Source organism: Quercus lobata, chromosome 11, assembly GCF_001633185.2.
Source record: "Quercus lobata isolate SW786 chromosome 11, ValleyOak3.0 Primary Assembly, whole genome shotgun sequence".
Classification (NCBI taxonomy): Eukaryota; Viridiplantae; Streptophyta; class Magnoliopsida; order Fagales; family Fagaceae; genus Quercus; species Quercus lobata.
This window is the reverse complement of record NC_044914.1, coordinates 29,331,417-29,347,338: the sequence shown is the minus strand read 5'-3', so window position 1 is coordinate 29,347,338 and position 15,922 is coordinate 29,331,417. Positions and strand designations below refer to the sequence as shown.

At 37.0% G+C, this 15,922-nt stretch overlaps 2 protein-coding genes across 2 annotated transcripts in view; one reads left to right on the top strand and one right to left on the bottom strand.

The window, feature by feature from the left end:
• The first annotated feature begins 1,290 nt into the window (after nucleotides 1–1,290).
• On the top strand, nucleotides 1,291–3,128 carry LOC115966686. Its single transcript, XM_031085865.1, has 3 exons — nucleotides 1,291–1,785; nucleotides 1,908–2,001; nucleotides 2,109–3,128. Exons 1-3 carry the CDS (start codon nucleotides 1,291–1,293, stop codon nucleotides 2,630–2,632), a joined length of 1,113 nt encoding a protein of 370 aa, XP_030941725.1. The 3' UTR covers nucleotides 2,633–3,128.
• Nucleotides 3,129–4,383: 1,255 nt separating this feature from the next.
• Nucleotides 4,384–15,922, bottom strand: part of LOC115969378 (pre-mRNA-processing protein 40A-like) — a 34,113-nt gene continuing 22,574 nt past the window's right edge. The window contains exons 25-29 of the mRNA XM_031089008.1: nucleotides 9,261–9,368; nucleotides 9,096–9,160; nucleotides 6,699–6,801; nucleotides 4,952–5,248; nucleotides 4,384–4,832 (exon numbers count right to left, since the gene is read on the bottom strand). Coding sequence (XP_030944868.1) covers nucleotides 4,686–4,832; nucleotides 4,952–5,248; nucleotides 6,699–6,801; nucleotides 9,096–9,160; nucleotides 9,261–9,368 — 720 coding nt within the window. The 3' untranslated portion in view covers nucleotides 4,384–4,685. The remainder of the gene's footprint in view (nucleotides 4,833–4,951; nucleotides 5,249–6,698; nucleotides 6,802–9,095; nucleotides 9,161–9,260; nucleotides 9,369–15,922) is intronic.

Genomic DNA, 15,922 nt, shown 5'->3' with positions numbered 1-15,922 from the left:
TTTAATGTGTAGTAAATATTATTTTAATGTATTTTAATGTGTTGTAAATATTATTTTAATGTATAAAATTGAATTATAAAACATCTGATAAATGAGATGTTGTAAAATGATGTGGTAAAATAATAAAGTAGGCATTTGGTGTGGCAAAATGGCATAATTTTAGCACCAGCTACTACGGATGCTCTAAGCCAGCCAAAGCCCCAAGTCAGCCCAATGTTTGAAATAGAAAATTTTGCTCATCCCGCAATGAGCACAAGACAAAGGCATTGCTTGAGGCCGATTATTACACAACGAAAAAGCACCCACAACTTGCAAACAAGCTATCAAGCTCACAAATTTCATATAGGATAAGCCTGACCCAAATTCGCTTGCGTAATACTTGATGCTTTGGCCAACCTACATTCTTAATTTATACAACTATAATCAACACAATCGTAGAATTTTTACTTTCCCTCGCATAAGGCTAATATATTAGATTTCCAGAGAATATTGATCATTGGGTGCAAATGCAATGCACCTACAATATGACACTTCAGCTTGGGTTCAAGGTTAAGTGCTTCCTCTACAAGTCATGATACAGCTTCATTCGAAAAAACATGAGGCCTCTCTCTTCCTCAGTGTTTCACCTAACTGTACCAGAGTGGGACCTTCCCACATGACAAAATTATATAAGAATATATATCAATCCAACTATTTTAACACCGAGTATAATATACATAGTGTCCAAGAAAGAGGAACATGGAAGAGTGATTTAAGGTCTAGGACAAAAAGCATATATACTCTTAAGAGTATAAATCATACCTTGTCTAGAATTTAATAGATAAATGAGTAATAGAAACATTCAATTTGCCTTTGCTCCTATAAGTAATGTTATGTGTGAATCAAATACAGGACAAAACTTTAGGGGGCAATATATATTTTAAGGAAATAATCTTACAAAGATATCATCATTTCTGATATAAGAGAGAGAAAAAGAAAGGTTCCACAGCAATAATTAGATTCTATAGTTCTAACAAGTTGGTGTCAGCAATCAATGAGAAGATTTCCTAGTTTTAACTTTTGGTTGTCCCCAATCAATTACAGGATTGCTGACCCTAGTTTGGCTCCTCCCCCTTTCTTTCCTCCCATCACATTTATATATATCTCAACTATGCAATCAGGTTCTACTGTTCAGTCTCCACAACAAGCATGCTCAAAGTTCCACTTGTTACCCTACACCCTCATCTTCTCTTAACATCTTAAACTAGCACCTTTATCCTCTTTCACTCCTACATCAAGTTTCAAGGTTTAATGGCTTTCCCTGCATCTAAGCCAGCACCTGCAAAACAGCTTAGAGAACATCTCCAGGACCAACAAGAGCCTTTCACCATGGCTAGTTACCTTTCAGAAAGAAGATACACGAAGAGCTTGAATTCCAATAACCAGTCAGTTGATTCAACCAAGAACCAAACGAGATCACACCATTTTGATATAAACAAGGGAAGAAAAAGGATTTTATTCACAACAAAGTCCTTAGCATCGTTAATGTACAAGCTTATTCCCACTAAAAACAGCGAGGAGCTTTCAAATTGCGCAAGGAGCAATAAAGATGATGACATTACTGAGACCATCAGAAAGACCAGGCGAATTGAAAAAACAAATTGGATTTTCTCCATTAAATGTTTGAATGCATATCGCTCGAATAACAGCAATGTCAAAGAACATTCTTTGCATTCTAAAAGACATCCTGTCTTCACTCATGCTAGCACTTCAGTGACCTTCAATATTGAGAATTTGAAAGTAAAGGTACAACAGCTTCTAATTATAAAGCATGGTAGCAAGGACGCACTTCAGATTTCACTTCAATTTTTCTTGCAGCATTACTTTGCTACAGTTTCATTGATTATGCTCACTTACTAAGCTAACAGACTGCTGCAGATGCAAAATTTCATTGGATGAGCATGGAAGGTGACATGCAACTCAGCAACGCATCACTACTAACGGAAGCAATATCCAACAAAGGTTCATCAGTTTCATGACAAGTTTTTATCTGATAAATAAAATGAAAAACATAACCATACATCTTCGCTCTCCAATTATTAACATGCATCTTACTTTGCAACAAACAGGGTCTGATTTCATCACAAACAAAGAAGCCCCATCAAGTAACACCTCCATTCCAAACAAAAGAGATGCTGGAGACTTCATGTTGTCTGCTTCACTATGGGAAGTACTAATAAACTCACCAATAGAGGAAAAAATCCATGTTGGTTTTGCCAAAAAAAGGGGGTTCAATTGGACTTGTTCTCAGTACCTGAGAAACAAAAGGCTGTTGCAGCAAAGGAAACAACTCCTGCTCCATCCTATGAAGGAAGCCGAAGAAACCCAGGGAAGGAAGGGTGAAAGACACAAGTATACTGATGACATCTCAGAGCTGGAAGACATGGAGCAAATCATCTATAAGCAGATTTGCTCATTGGGGAAACCAAGTGGAGACTTTATGAACATAACCCACCTGATGAATTTTGATTTGTCAAGCACATTAGAAGAATGGAGTAATTTTCAGCAACTAAAGAGGAAAATAGGCACGGAGATAGGAGATGCAATCATGGGTGAGATTGTTGAAGAAATAATTGAATTATTTTTTCGGTAAAAACAGATGCTCCATCCACAGATACAGATACTTGTTCAACCACCAAGTTGTATCAGAATTCCAAATGTGACTAGTTCCACGCAAGGGCTTGAAGTGATGCACACAAGCATGCTTTCAACAAATTTAGAGAAAATGAAAATCAATCAACCTTTCCTCAACTGAGTGAGTTAACAGCACCTCATTTTTACTGCTTTATTTCCCTCAACTTTGTGAGCAAGATACAGAAATGAAAAGTAATTGATTCATGCTCCTTCATGCTTAACTATAGAGTCTGTAGACATAAAGTGGATAGTAGTAGCCATTGGGAAATATGAAAGGATGATGACATTATTATACAGAGGCATATACACCAAAAGAAGATTTTATCTCATGCTTCAAAATAAAGATATAGAGGATACGTATATGATAAGGACTAGCAAACAGGCATACAATGCATCATAGTCTATCAATTATGACAAGTAATTGTTTTGATGATTGTCACCAAAATGTAAGAGAATAATACACAGGATGTAGAACAAGAAGTAAAAGCTACAGAATGAGGAGACCAAAAAAAAAAAATTTAGGAGAATTGAGAAGTCAATAGTTAACATTTGGTCCCCCCTCTCCTTTTCTCTTCTCCCAAACGTAGGGAAATGATGCACTGTGGAAGCTAAATGCCTATCTCTCTCAAACACACACACAAAAATAAAATTTAATCAAACAGAAGATTATTATTTCTTAGGTACTCAATACAAATTCTCCACTCTAATCATTTTTAATGTGTCAGATATGCAACAATCACCAAGAGCAAAAAAACTGAATATGACATCCTCCTGATCCTTCCCACATGAGATCACAGCAGCCAAAGATTTATAGTTCTAGCTTCACACCCACCCCACCCCACCCCTCCCCCCCTTTTTCTCTCTTTTTCTTTTTAAGAAAGGCAAAACACTTCAAGGAGCCAGCTTAAGCCTTATAATTTTGCATATTCTGCAGACTGCAAAACAAGGCAGAGGCCCAGACCATTAAACCAGAAGCCAGGCCATGTCACAAACACATCAATCTGCTAACCGGTTTAGACAAACTGAATGGACACATTCCAACTACTTTTTAACTACATTACAAGCATATACATTTTGCACATATTTTATAAGATTTTAAAGTTTCATTTTATGTGCTTCCTTTTTTAATAGAAGCTTTGTTAAAAAGTGGAGGGAGTGCCCTAGTACACCGAATGCGTACAGGATGGTTTTACATATAATATGGCTTATCTCTACGTATTCATTTCTTATAAAAATAAATAATTAAAAAAATACAGCAGGATTATTACTTTTAGCCTTCAAGGAATTGCATACCAGAGTGGAATGAGTTTAATTTTGAGCTTTACAATTCCCAGAGAGATTATCAAGTATTTGGCACATTTCCATGTACTTTGTATATGCCAAAAAATAAAAATATGTTCTTTCTTTAATAAGTAAAAATATATCCTCTTTCTGAATGAGTAAAACATCCACCAACTGCCAAGAAGACAAAAAGAGTGCACAAAATTCAAAGTTCTGTTTACTATATTCTGTTTCTCCTCAAATAGATGTAATGGTACCTTACATCCTCAAGAATCAGCAAGTCAACAACCAAGAAATTAGAATTTTATTTAGCATTAATGATGTGCAATGACACTTGCACAGTTGCTTTCATATTTGACTTCTTTTTCGCTGTATGCTTAAATTAGTAGAGATTCCAACATTTATGAGTCATTTTATAGAAGGTTAGAAATTGACCTCTTCAATTGATATTAAAAATGTTACAAACATTATAGGACTTACCTCTAATTAATTTCTCGGAAACCCAAAGTCACTATAAGACAAAGATGTGGCTGATTAATCTGAAAAGCAGTATTTACACTGATAACAAGGTACTGCAAATATAAGTAAGATTACTTTGAAATTAAATATCTTGCTAATGATGACTATATATCAAACTTGATATCCAACCCCCCCCCCCCCCCCCCCCCCCCTCTCTCTACCCTCTTTGTCTCAAAAGAGGGTGGTGGTGGAAGAATTAGAACTTTGTAGGATTAAGTATCTACCAAATTTTGCTTATTGTCACCAAACTCCCCATCTTCAAGCTCCTCATGACCCCCATATCTACGAGAACCATTCCGGTGGTCCCTCTTATGTCTTTTATGCCTGCTTTCATTATCTGATTCAGTAGCAGATGCATGCTGCACCATTTATCAGCAAAAAGAGTTGCATGTTATGCAAGTGTTAAAAGTACTAAACCAAATGAACCAAGAGAAATCAAAACCAGCTTAAACATGCAATAAAGGAATAATTAACTTACCCGTCTTGATTTCTTGTGGTCACCGGTAGATCCATGGGATTTCCTTGACCGGACTTTCTCATTTTCATCGACATTATCCTCAGAACTATGATGCCGCTTTCTCTGTTTCTTAATACTTTCTTCTCCCAATCTTTTGTTCTCTTTATAGACATGAACATCTCCTACATCAACATTTTTACTGTCCGCTCTCTCCTTCTTAAAGTGTTCATCTTTTTCTTTTTCACGTCCTTCCTCTTTTTCCCTTCTCTGCTTGGCTTTTCTCCTCTCTCTTTCCTCTCTCTCTTTTTCCTTCTTTGCCTACAGAATAAAAATCAGAAACTGGAATTGTGAATATGGGAAGTCAAGTTCAAATTATCTTTGCTTTTTCACGCATGAATTGTGCAATATACTGAAGTTTCTGGAATTTAGGTTCTTATATATGTATTATGCAACATCAATTCATACATACACCTCATTATACCCATGATTAATTGATAGCCAAAAATACAGACACTGTCCTACTTTTTTCCTATTATTTATTTCCCAGGGTACATATAGGCTAAGTTATCATACAGGCTAATAACTAAACTGTGCAAACCAATATTTATGCATAATCCTTCCTCATCATGCCATTAAACCTAGGAGACTAGGTCCACAATTAAATTGTAGGCCAAGTCTTTCCTCAATACTTATACTACTTTCGGTTACTTTATAAAGTGGAGCACTTTTTTGTATGTTTGTTTGTTTTTTTTGCTGAATATAAAACGTAGCCCAATTGCACCATCTTTACAAATGCATTGCCATTTGTGTTCCAGATGACCAAATTACCTCAGCAACTTCTCTAATCCTAAAACCACTACAAGAAGAAAAAAATTCATAGTAAGGTCAAAATTGAAAACCTGGTTTGCACAATAAAATGAGCCTCTAGAAAAGCTAGGGTAGCGTGATGCATTCAGCGAAAGATTCAGAAAATGCAAGTGCTCTCAGCAAGTGTTAATCGTCACATTCTAAAACATAACACGGAGAGAAGACGGTCACATGCACATGCACACACACAGAGGGGGAGAGAGAGAGATACATATATTGTCATATTCCAGACAAACTAAATAAAAATCTAGGAATCACAGACACTTCATTTGGGGTTCCGTACCCTTGTCAGACACTTGACACACCTAGAACACTTCTGCATGCGTATCCCAGCTGTGTTCTTTATATACATATATATATTCAGAACACAGCTAGGACACAAGAACAAGAGGAATCAAATACCCTTTCACAAAATAAAGAGAGCATTCATGCTCTAAATAGTAATAGTGCATTTGAAAATTAATAAATATCTTTACTCTTGGTTTGTATTATAATTTCTAAACATCCTTTAATAGTCATGGATTTGCTTTATTATCTATTATTACTCTTAACTTGATATATATTTAACGTGGTATGAAAAATAAATGCTTAATAGTATATAGAAAATGTAAATAATAATATATTTAATAATTATTTAATAGATGTATCCTGCCTACCCGTATCCTATTTTTTCAAAAATTGCCATATCACCGTGTCGTACCCATGCACGTATCCGTGCTTCATAGATAAAAATTCATGTGTAAAACAATTTTTTCCCCCCAGATCTCATGTGAACATATTAATACTCTGCATTTCACTTGGTGAACACTTTGGCAAAGGTTCTACTCTCAGATATTGTCAATAATCGAATATGATGAGAAGATGAATGCTCATGGTGTAGAAATTGGTACTAGTTGAATACCTTTTCCTCCTTCCGTTTTCGCTCCTGTTCTTTTGCCTGTTCCTTTAGTTGAGCTATATGTTGCTCAAATATCTCCCTGCAAAAGCTCTCTTCTCCTATGGAACTACACACAAGGGTACTCAAAACTGTTATATTTCATGTCAAGCAAAGGTCATCTAAGAATGAATTTGACAGTTTACATAAGTCCAAAAAAGCTAAACCAACACGTACAGCATTTTTTTTTTTTTCTTTTTATGATAAGCCCACATAAGTTATAGGTACAATATAATTAGAAATTTGATGACCATTAAAACACGGGTAGCATTTCTAGGTTATTTATTTTCATTTGCCGTTATTTTTTCCAATAACAATAAAATAACTAGTCAGTAAACAAATCTTTCATTAATGTTCCAATTTGTCTTTAACTTTCTGATTGCAATTGGCATTCTTCCAATTTTCATCCATCCTACAAAAATCTTCTTTTTTTTTTTGACAAGTTAGAATTTTTTTTTATTTTTTGTTAAAAGAAGACTACTTCATGCATGGAAGGCACAAAGTAGTCAAAGAATACAAAAAAAATTACAACAAATTATGTACAGAAGGACAGACTTTAAGAATAACGGAATGGAATCTCTGGATATGAAACCCTGAGCATGAGACCATTCAAACAAAGTGCCAACAAAAAAGGTGGCAATAAGCCTCTCACCCATACTCTCCATATCCTCGAACGTATTTCTACATCATTTCCTCCATATGATGCACATCAAACATCATGGAACCATATTCCAAATATTTGGTTTACCCATCCAATTCCTACAACCAACCACATGATTAATCACTCTCATCCATCCGTCCAAATTCAAGCCAACAAAGTTAGTGACTTGCCTAAATTGCTGGTACCTCAACCATGTCAGATGCCACCTAAACTGAAAACTCATAAATTTATATTTTAGAATTGAGGAGAAATGCTGATTTACAGTGTTTTCTCTCTTCCTCCACCTCATTCCCTGCCACATAAACCCTACACCAACTCCACAGCCACATCCATGGCCTGAAATTCTGAAACCTAACACCAGCAATCCCAAAAACCACAGCCATGCTCGTGGCCCAAACCATCCCATAACAATAACCACACTGCTGCCAAAACAATACAAGAGCCACAAAATCCCCCAAAACACTGAACTCTCTCTCACACACACACATTCATCTACATAAATGGCATAATAATGCAGCCAAAGCAACAGCTAATCCCCACTAGTCAACTAATTGCGCCAAATCACCTCTCAAAAACCACCCTTTCGCCCACTCTCTCCAAACAAAACCCTAAAGTTTCATGTGTTTAGCCCTAAATCAAATCCCAAGCCCAAGATACATCCCCACCACCCCTTCCCATATCCAATCCAAGCCCAAGAACATCACCGCCGGCCATCCACCTCTCAATGTCCCTCTTGCCTCCTACCTCAACTCCCTCCACAACCACCATTCCCTCACCTTTTTCCCTTTCTTCCTCTGCTTCTTCACCACTGCCCTCAGTGACATCTCCATAGTCCATACACCCCCTCAGGGAAGTTAGCTTTAAAAATGCAGCAGAACAAGCATTTGGAAATGCTAAACTTAACGTGGGAGAGGACAAACTTGTATTACAATTTGCAGAGAAAGGTGTAAGAGAGAGAGAGAGAGAGAGAGAGAAAGGACTTTCATTGTTAATTAAATTTAATTAACATGTCTTTATCAACAACAAATTTGAAAAAGAAAATTGCCAGAAGGATACTGCAAATCTGTTGCTAGATAGAATAAAAGGGTACCATGTCAATCTAGACAGTGTCATGTGTCAAGTCACATCTAAAAGTCAGATGGGAAATGGATCGGACAGAATTCAAATATTGGTGGAAGTTTGAGAGTAGCATTGTTGCAATTAAAAAGATAGGTGAAAAATAGAAATAGTAACATTAATACTAACATAATGACTTTCTAGTATGTATCCCCCCCTCCCCAAGAAGAAAAAGAGAGTATTTGCCCTTCTTAGCAATCAAAGTATCCAAAGAGGACAAGGTTGTCAATTGCTGCTCATGGTGTCCACCAATGGACAAGAAGTCGTTAATAGAACAAAATCTCTCAAACAATATAGAATTTGGCACTAAATAAGTAGAAGTGTGAAATCATCCATCTGGTAAACAACAATCAATTCCAAAAAAATGATTTATACAAAAAGAGTTTTAAGTGTGTGTATTTGTATAAGTTCAAATTTTAGCTTATCTTCACTGCCAAATTATGTTTAGCTTTTTAAAGCCTCACTTTTTCTAGGTACAACAATACTTTCACCCAACTTTTTTTAAGCAAAATAAGCCAATGAAAATAAACTATTCCAAATGGACCCTAAGACAAAGTACCATTGTTTCAATTACTAATAAAAATTACCTGAACTCCCGGCTACTGTCAAACTGTGGTTTGCAGTCCTCCCACTTTGAAGATGCAAATATTTCCTGCAATGAAGTAAATAATTAGATAGACGGAAAAAATCCTTTTGATACTCAACCATTACATAATGAGTGCATCTCATAGTTGCTACAAAGCATGTTACACCTTTGTTGAACAAAGCAGATGAGCGAAGTCATCCGCAAGGCGTTTACGCTTTTTAGCTTCTTTCTCTTCCTTCTCCCTAACTCGTTCCAGTAACTCATCAAATACCAGCTGCAGTGTAGTAGAACATCATGTCAGATCATTAAGGGGGCATAAGGTACAAGAAAAATGCACACACTGCAGGAAACAAGGAATTTTCTAAATGAATAGATTCAGAAAATCTTTGATTTTCTCAACAGATGTATACAAGCCTTTAGCAACTCAATTACTTCATACAACATGACTGCTTATCAGTAAGAGAGAACTCATCATAGTTAACAAAACATTTCTAAAATTCCAGGCCTTGATATAATACACATACAACAAAATACTGATTTGGTTAGACAATGTATGGTTGGTAAACAAGTTTTTGTTATGTGAGCCCAATTAGCTCAGAGGTTAGAGCATCACATTTGTAATGCGATGGTCATATACCATGATTCTTATTACTGGCAGCCCAACTATTAGCAATGTAGATAGGTACTATGGGCATATCTTACATGTGATGGCACCTTATATAAAGTTTCAGATGATAATAGATATATGAAATCATAAACAATGCCTTGCATGCAAGCATTGGTCTTTTAGTGTCTTTACTAAAGCATTTTTGTAAACTGTAGACAACCTCTAGGTATGAAAAAAGCTTTTCATCCAAAATTTGATCGATAGCATTTATAAGAAGCACTGCTGCGCAGGTTACAGGATATGTACTTGAGTTAATAACAGACATCATCTAAGGAGATAATGGTGGAGACATTAAGAGATAATAACAAAACAAATAGTGCCACTTTAAGCATTGCAACCTTTTTTTTTAGGGATGGCAATGGGGTGGGGCGGTGCCGAAGGATGGGGTCTTCGCCCCCGCCCCACATGGTTGTCTTGCCCCATCCCCACCCCTTGGGGCCCTGTGAATCCCCACCCCACCCTGTAAAACTTTACTTCTTATTAATTTTCCCCACAACTGCTACAATTTTCTTTAATAAAACCTGTTTCATTAATAAAAATATACTTAAAATTACAACTAAATTTATCCCATCAAAACAAACTAATTTTTAGCAAAAACTGAATAATATTATCCAAGTGTTTAACAAGACAATATCACAATAAAAAAAATAAAAAATAAAAAATAAATCTCATAGTATAACACATAACAAAATAGAAGTAGAGAGTCACGTTGGGTAGAATAAAATAAGATAATATTAATATGTTTGTTTAAATAGTGGGGTTTTAGGATATGAAAAATTTACAATTATAACCCTTATCAACGCAGGGCAAAATAGGTCTAAAAAGTCTAAACCCATCCCCATACTGCCCCATGATGCGAGGCTAAAATCTTGGCCTATCCCCACCCCACGACCTTTGTGGGGCAAGGAAAACCCACGCAAGGCGAAGCAGGGAGGGGCAGGGCAAAATTGCCATCCCCAAGTGGAATGTTTCTACTTCTTCATTTTGACTACCATTATTTTATTTGTAGAGTTTGTTAAAGAAAATTCTTCTCAGGAGGCCTTTGCCACTAAAAGTTCTTCAAGCTTTCACAACCTTGTATTTAAAAGTTTAAACCAATAAAGACATTTGTTGTAGTAAATATTTTCTGAAATGTCCCAAATTCCAAATTGAGACTTTTTCGTCATTTGTAGAGATAGTTTTACGAAAGTTACATATAACCTATAATTGGGTTAGAAGGAAATCCAGTGCCTTGTCTACAAATGGATTGGTTAAAAAACTCTACATATATTTGTATTTCCTTGATTAGAATTATGAAATTAATGAGTCTATAAAGGTCTCAAAGGATTTGCAGAGGTTACTTGAGGGAAAAACTTGGAGAAGCATGGAAACTAGATACTTTATGAGTTTGGGGGAACAGTAAGCAATGAAAAAAAGAGAATTTTTTATAAGTTAGAACTTTTATTGATTATGCAAATAAGGGCACAGCCCAGATACATGGGATGTATACATGAGATGCACCATAAAAGTTGTCTAAAATTACAAAGATCAAGAAACTAAGCAATTTAGAGAAAGAATGGACACATACGGCAGCCATCCAATCATACATATAACGTTAAAAAAATTTAAATAAAAATCATCTTCAACTTCGATTGACACATGACAACCTAAAAGGATTCATTAATAAAATTGAAAGAAAAAATAAATAAAAGGATGGGAACTTAGGAGTCAGCACCAAGCAAAAAAAACACTAGGAGTTGGCACCTAGGGTTGGCAGGAGTCGACACTAGACCAAAGAAATTGAAAGAAATTTTCATTCATCCAAATCATCTCCTCAAAAGAGAAAAATAGTTTGCTTATATAGGAAGCGAACCCAATTCCAAATTTCTAAATGGTGTAGGAAACTGTACTTATTGAATGAAAAATACCCTAGACTTTGAAATAAAAATATGAGGGCCTAAAATAAATATGAGGGACATCCAGAAAAAAAAAATAAAAAATAAATAAAATAAATAAATAAATAAAATAAAATAAAATCCTCCTTGTGCATCCTGCAACATTCTATCCCTAGTTGGAGAAAACTTGACCTCGAGTTTTGAAGTGCTAAAGGATCAGAATTCTAACAAGGCAACACCAGAGACAAAAAATAAAAAATAAAACCTCTATCCCGAACCACCACCATGACACCACTAAAGACAATAAAACACCCAAACACTTTTTTTTTTGATAGGTAATAACAAATTTATTGATAATAGAAGTACAATGGATTTACGATAGTAAACTCACTGCACTGAAAAAAATACAAACCAATCAAAAAGAAAGGCTAACAGAATTAAGAAAATTAAACAAAGAATGACAATGCGTAAACCCCCAAATACGGGACCACTCAAACAAAGTCCTAAGCAGCAAGGACTTCACACAATCTACAAGTCTCAAAGTTTCCTCAAAAGTTCGGGCATTGCGTTCCTTCCAAATTAACCACATAAGACACGCTGGAACCATATTCCACACATTTGAAGTGTGACTACCCAACCAATTCCACCATGCAGAGAGAAGAGAAACAACGTTCTTGGGCATCACCCACTGAACCCCAAACAAACGAAGGACTTCACTCCACAAGGTATGAGCATACTTACAATGGATCAATAAGTGATCCACAGTTTCCTCTTCACATCGACAAAGGCAGCACCAATTAACAAGAGGTAAATCCTTCTTAACAAGGTTGTCTATAGTAAGAATCCCACCCCTAGCAGCTGTCCATAAAAAGAAAGCCACCTTTTTAGGGACCTTAACACACCAAATGCTCTTCCAAGGAAAAGACACCGACGGGGCTGCTAGCAATGAAAAATAGAAAGAGCGCACATCAAAAACACCACTACGGTTCAATAGCCATATCATGGTGTCATCACCCCCTCTAGGTAGCTTGGATGAGATATGCGCAAAAAAATCATAAAAGATCCCTGTCTCCCAATCCTAAAAAGCACGACGGAAACGTAAGTTCCAGCTTCTACCACCCCCATCTGGTGCATAGTCAACCATATCAGAAATCATAGCTGACTTATCCATAGCAATAGCAAACATAGCCGGATATAAATCCTTCAGGGCAGTAGGGCTACTCCAAGGGTCATACCAAAATCTGATACGAAAACCCTCACCTGCTGCATACAACATGTGACCAAAAAAGCTCTCAACCCCCTTCCTAATGTTCTTCCACATACCACATCCATGCGTCCCTCTAACAACTCTAGTACACCATCCCCCACTGGCCTCCCCATATTTGGAAGCTATAACTTGCCTCCATAAATGTGTGACCTCATTCCCAAATCGCCATAGCCACTTCCCAAGCAAAGCTTGGTTAAATAGCCTAATCTTCCGGATCCCCAAACCACCTACCTCCACGGGCCACACAACTTTCTCCCAAGCAACAAGTGAGAATTTAAAAACATCATTAGAACTCCCCCAAAGGAAATTCCTCTGAATCCTCTCTAATCTGTCTGCCACATGTTGTGGAATAGTGAACAAAGATAAATAATATGTAGGAAGACTTGATAGGGTACTCTTTAATAAAGTAAGTCTACCCCCTTTTGACAAATATAACTGCTTCCAACCTGCAAGCCTTTTTTTCCATCCGTTCAATGATAGGGTTCCATATAGAGGAATCCTTATAATGTGCCCCCAAAGGCATACCCAAATAAGACATGGGTAAACAGCCTATCTTACAACATAAAATACGAGCTAAGGCATCCAAATTCCCAACCTCACCAACCGGCACAATCTCACTCTTACCAACATTTACTTTCAGTCCTGTGATAGCTTCAAAGAAAATTAGAACCATACGAATATGTAATAATTGTTCCTCGGATGCATCACAAAAGAGAATAGTATCATCAACAAACAAAAGGTGAGAGATTTGCAAACCACCACTTGCATTGGGACTTGCTTGGAAACCACTGAGAAAGCCTCCATCTTCTGTCCTTTTCAACAATCTACTCAACACCTCCATTACCAATAAGAATAGGAGTGGAGATAAAGGATCCCCTTGGCGAAGACCGCGAGAACTACCAAAGAAACCGGTTGGAGACCCATTAACAAGCACTGAAAAACGGGCAGTAGAAATACACATCTTCATCCATCTCCCCCACTTCTCCCCAAAACCCATCCTCTCCATAAGGTAAAATAAGGCACTCCAACTCACATGATCATAAGCCTTCTCAATATCCAATTTAATAATCACACCCGAAACACCACTCTTTAATCTACTATCCAAGCATTCATTTGCGATTAGAACAGAGTCAAGAATCTGTCTTCCCCCAACAAAAGAATTTTGGGAATTAGAAATAAGTTTATCCAAAACACAACGAAGTCTATGTGCCAAGACCTTAGAAAGTAGCTTGTACAAACTACCCACAAGGCTGATAGGGCGAAAATCTCTAATATTGACTGCACTAAGCTTCTTGGGTATCAAACACAAAAATGTGGCATTGAGAGATTTTTCAAAGATACATTCTTTGTGGAAGTCTGCAAAAAAAGCCAAGATCTCCTTCTCAAGAACACACCAGCATTTTTGGAAGAAAGCCATAGTAAAGCCATCTGGACCAAGGGCCTTATCACCCTTAGCCTCCCGAAGGACTGCAATGATCTCCTCTTTCTCAAACTCCCTTTCTAAAGTAACCCTATCAGTTTCATCCAGATTTGCAAACTCTAAACCATCAATAGTGGGCCGCCAAGATTCGGTCTCTTGGTACAAAGACTTGTAAAAACCCACCACTTGATCCTGAATGGCAGACTCATCCTCATACAAAATGCCCTCAACCTCCACAGCCCTCATAGCATTTGTACGTCTATGAGAATTAGCAAGCCTATGAAAAAACCCAGTATTATTATCCCCTTCTTTTAAGTATAGAGCTTTCGATTTCTGCCTCCAAGAAATCTCCTCCAAAGAAGCTAAATACTCAATTTCAGCTTTTATCTCAAGTCTTCTTGCACTATCTGCCGAAGACAGAGATTGCATCCCTTCTCTCAAGTCTAAGTCCAAAAGCTCAGCCAGCAAGCATTTTTTCCTAAAAGACACATCCCAAAAAACGTGTTTGTTCCAATGCTTCAAGTCTCCCTTAAGAGCCTTCAATTTGCAAGCTAGTACATAACTAGGAGACCCCACAAAATGGTAACCGTTCCACCAACCTCGCACAAGATCCACAAATCCCTCCACCTTAAGCCACATATTCTCAAATTTGAAAGAAGTCTTTCCCCTCGACATTCCACCTGCCTCCACTAGAAGAGGACAATGGTCTGAAATCACTCGAGGAAGAGGCCTTTGAGTCACATCCAAAAAGTGATCCTCCCAATCAGCGGATACCAGCACTCTATCAATTCTAGACATAGAAGGGTTCTCTGAGTCACGGAACCATGTATACTCGCCCCCCACCAAAGGTATATCAACCAAAAAATTCCTCTCAATAAAGTCCGAAAATTTGAACATGGCTGGACTAATAGAAGTGCAACCAAGACGCTCTGCTGGGTATCTGATGATATTAAAATCACCAAAAACACACCAAGCTCCACTCCACCTCCCTCTCACACTATCAAGTTCAGTCCACAAAAAAACACCCAAACACAACCACATCAATCACCTAAATCCAACATCAAACCCAGATAACCCCTCAAAAACCCATATCTGATTCACATGGGAAGAAGAAGACCCATTTGTTGAGCAAATCCAATTCACACTCCAAGACCGAGCTAAGTGTCTGTGCCGAGATTGAGCTAAGTGATAATGCCGAGATCGATCTAAGTGAAGATTCCAACGATGGTGGTGCCATGGTGGTGGTTCAGGAGAGTTTTTTGGGTTAAGGGTGTGCAGCACTGCTTGCATTGTGGGTGTTTGCTGGGTTGTGAGTTTGTTGGGCAGTTGTGAAATTTAGGATTAAAAATGTGAAGGGGAGGAAAATAATATTTAATTATAAATTTATAATAGTGACATAGTATTGAGTCTGGTAGTATTGAGTCTGATGTATGTGAATGAAAATTAAAGATAGCTAAACTACAAAAAGTAGTTTTTTTATTTTTTATTTTTTATTTTATTTAGTTTAACTAAAAATCTGAGGAGGCCTATGTGAATGCTCTAAGCTTGCTTGGAGTCGGCACCAAGTGAAAAACCCACTAGGAGTTAGCAACTAAGGTTG

Coding starts and splice junctions, on each gene's coding strand:
- LOC115966686 (XM_031085865.1), top strand. CDS start 1,291: ATGGCTTTCCCTGCATCTAAGCCAGCACCTGCAAAACAGCTTAGAGAA. Junction 1,786..1,907: donor TTGAGAATTTGAAAGTAAAG/GTACAACAGCTT, acceptor CTAAGCTAACAG/ACTGCTGCAGATGCAAAATT. Junction 2,002..2,108: donor GGAAGCAATATCCAACAAAG/GTTCATCAGTTT, acceptor TGCAACAAACAG/GGTCTGATTTCATCACAAAC.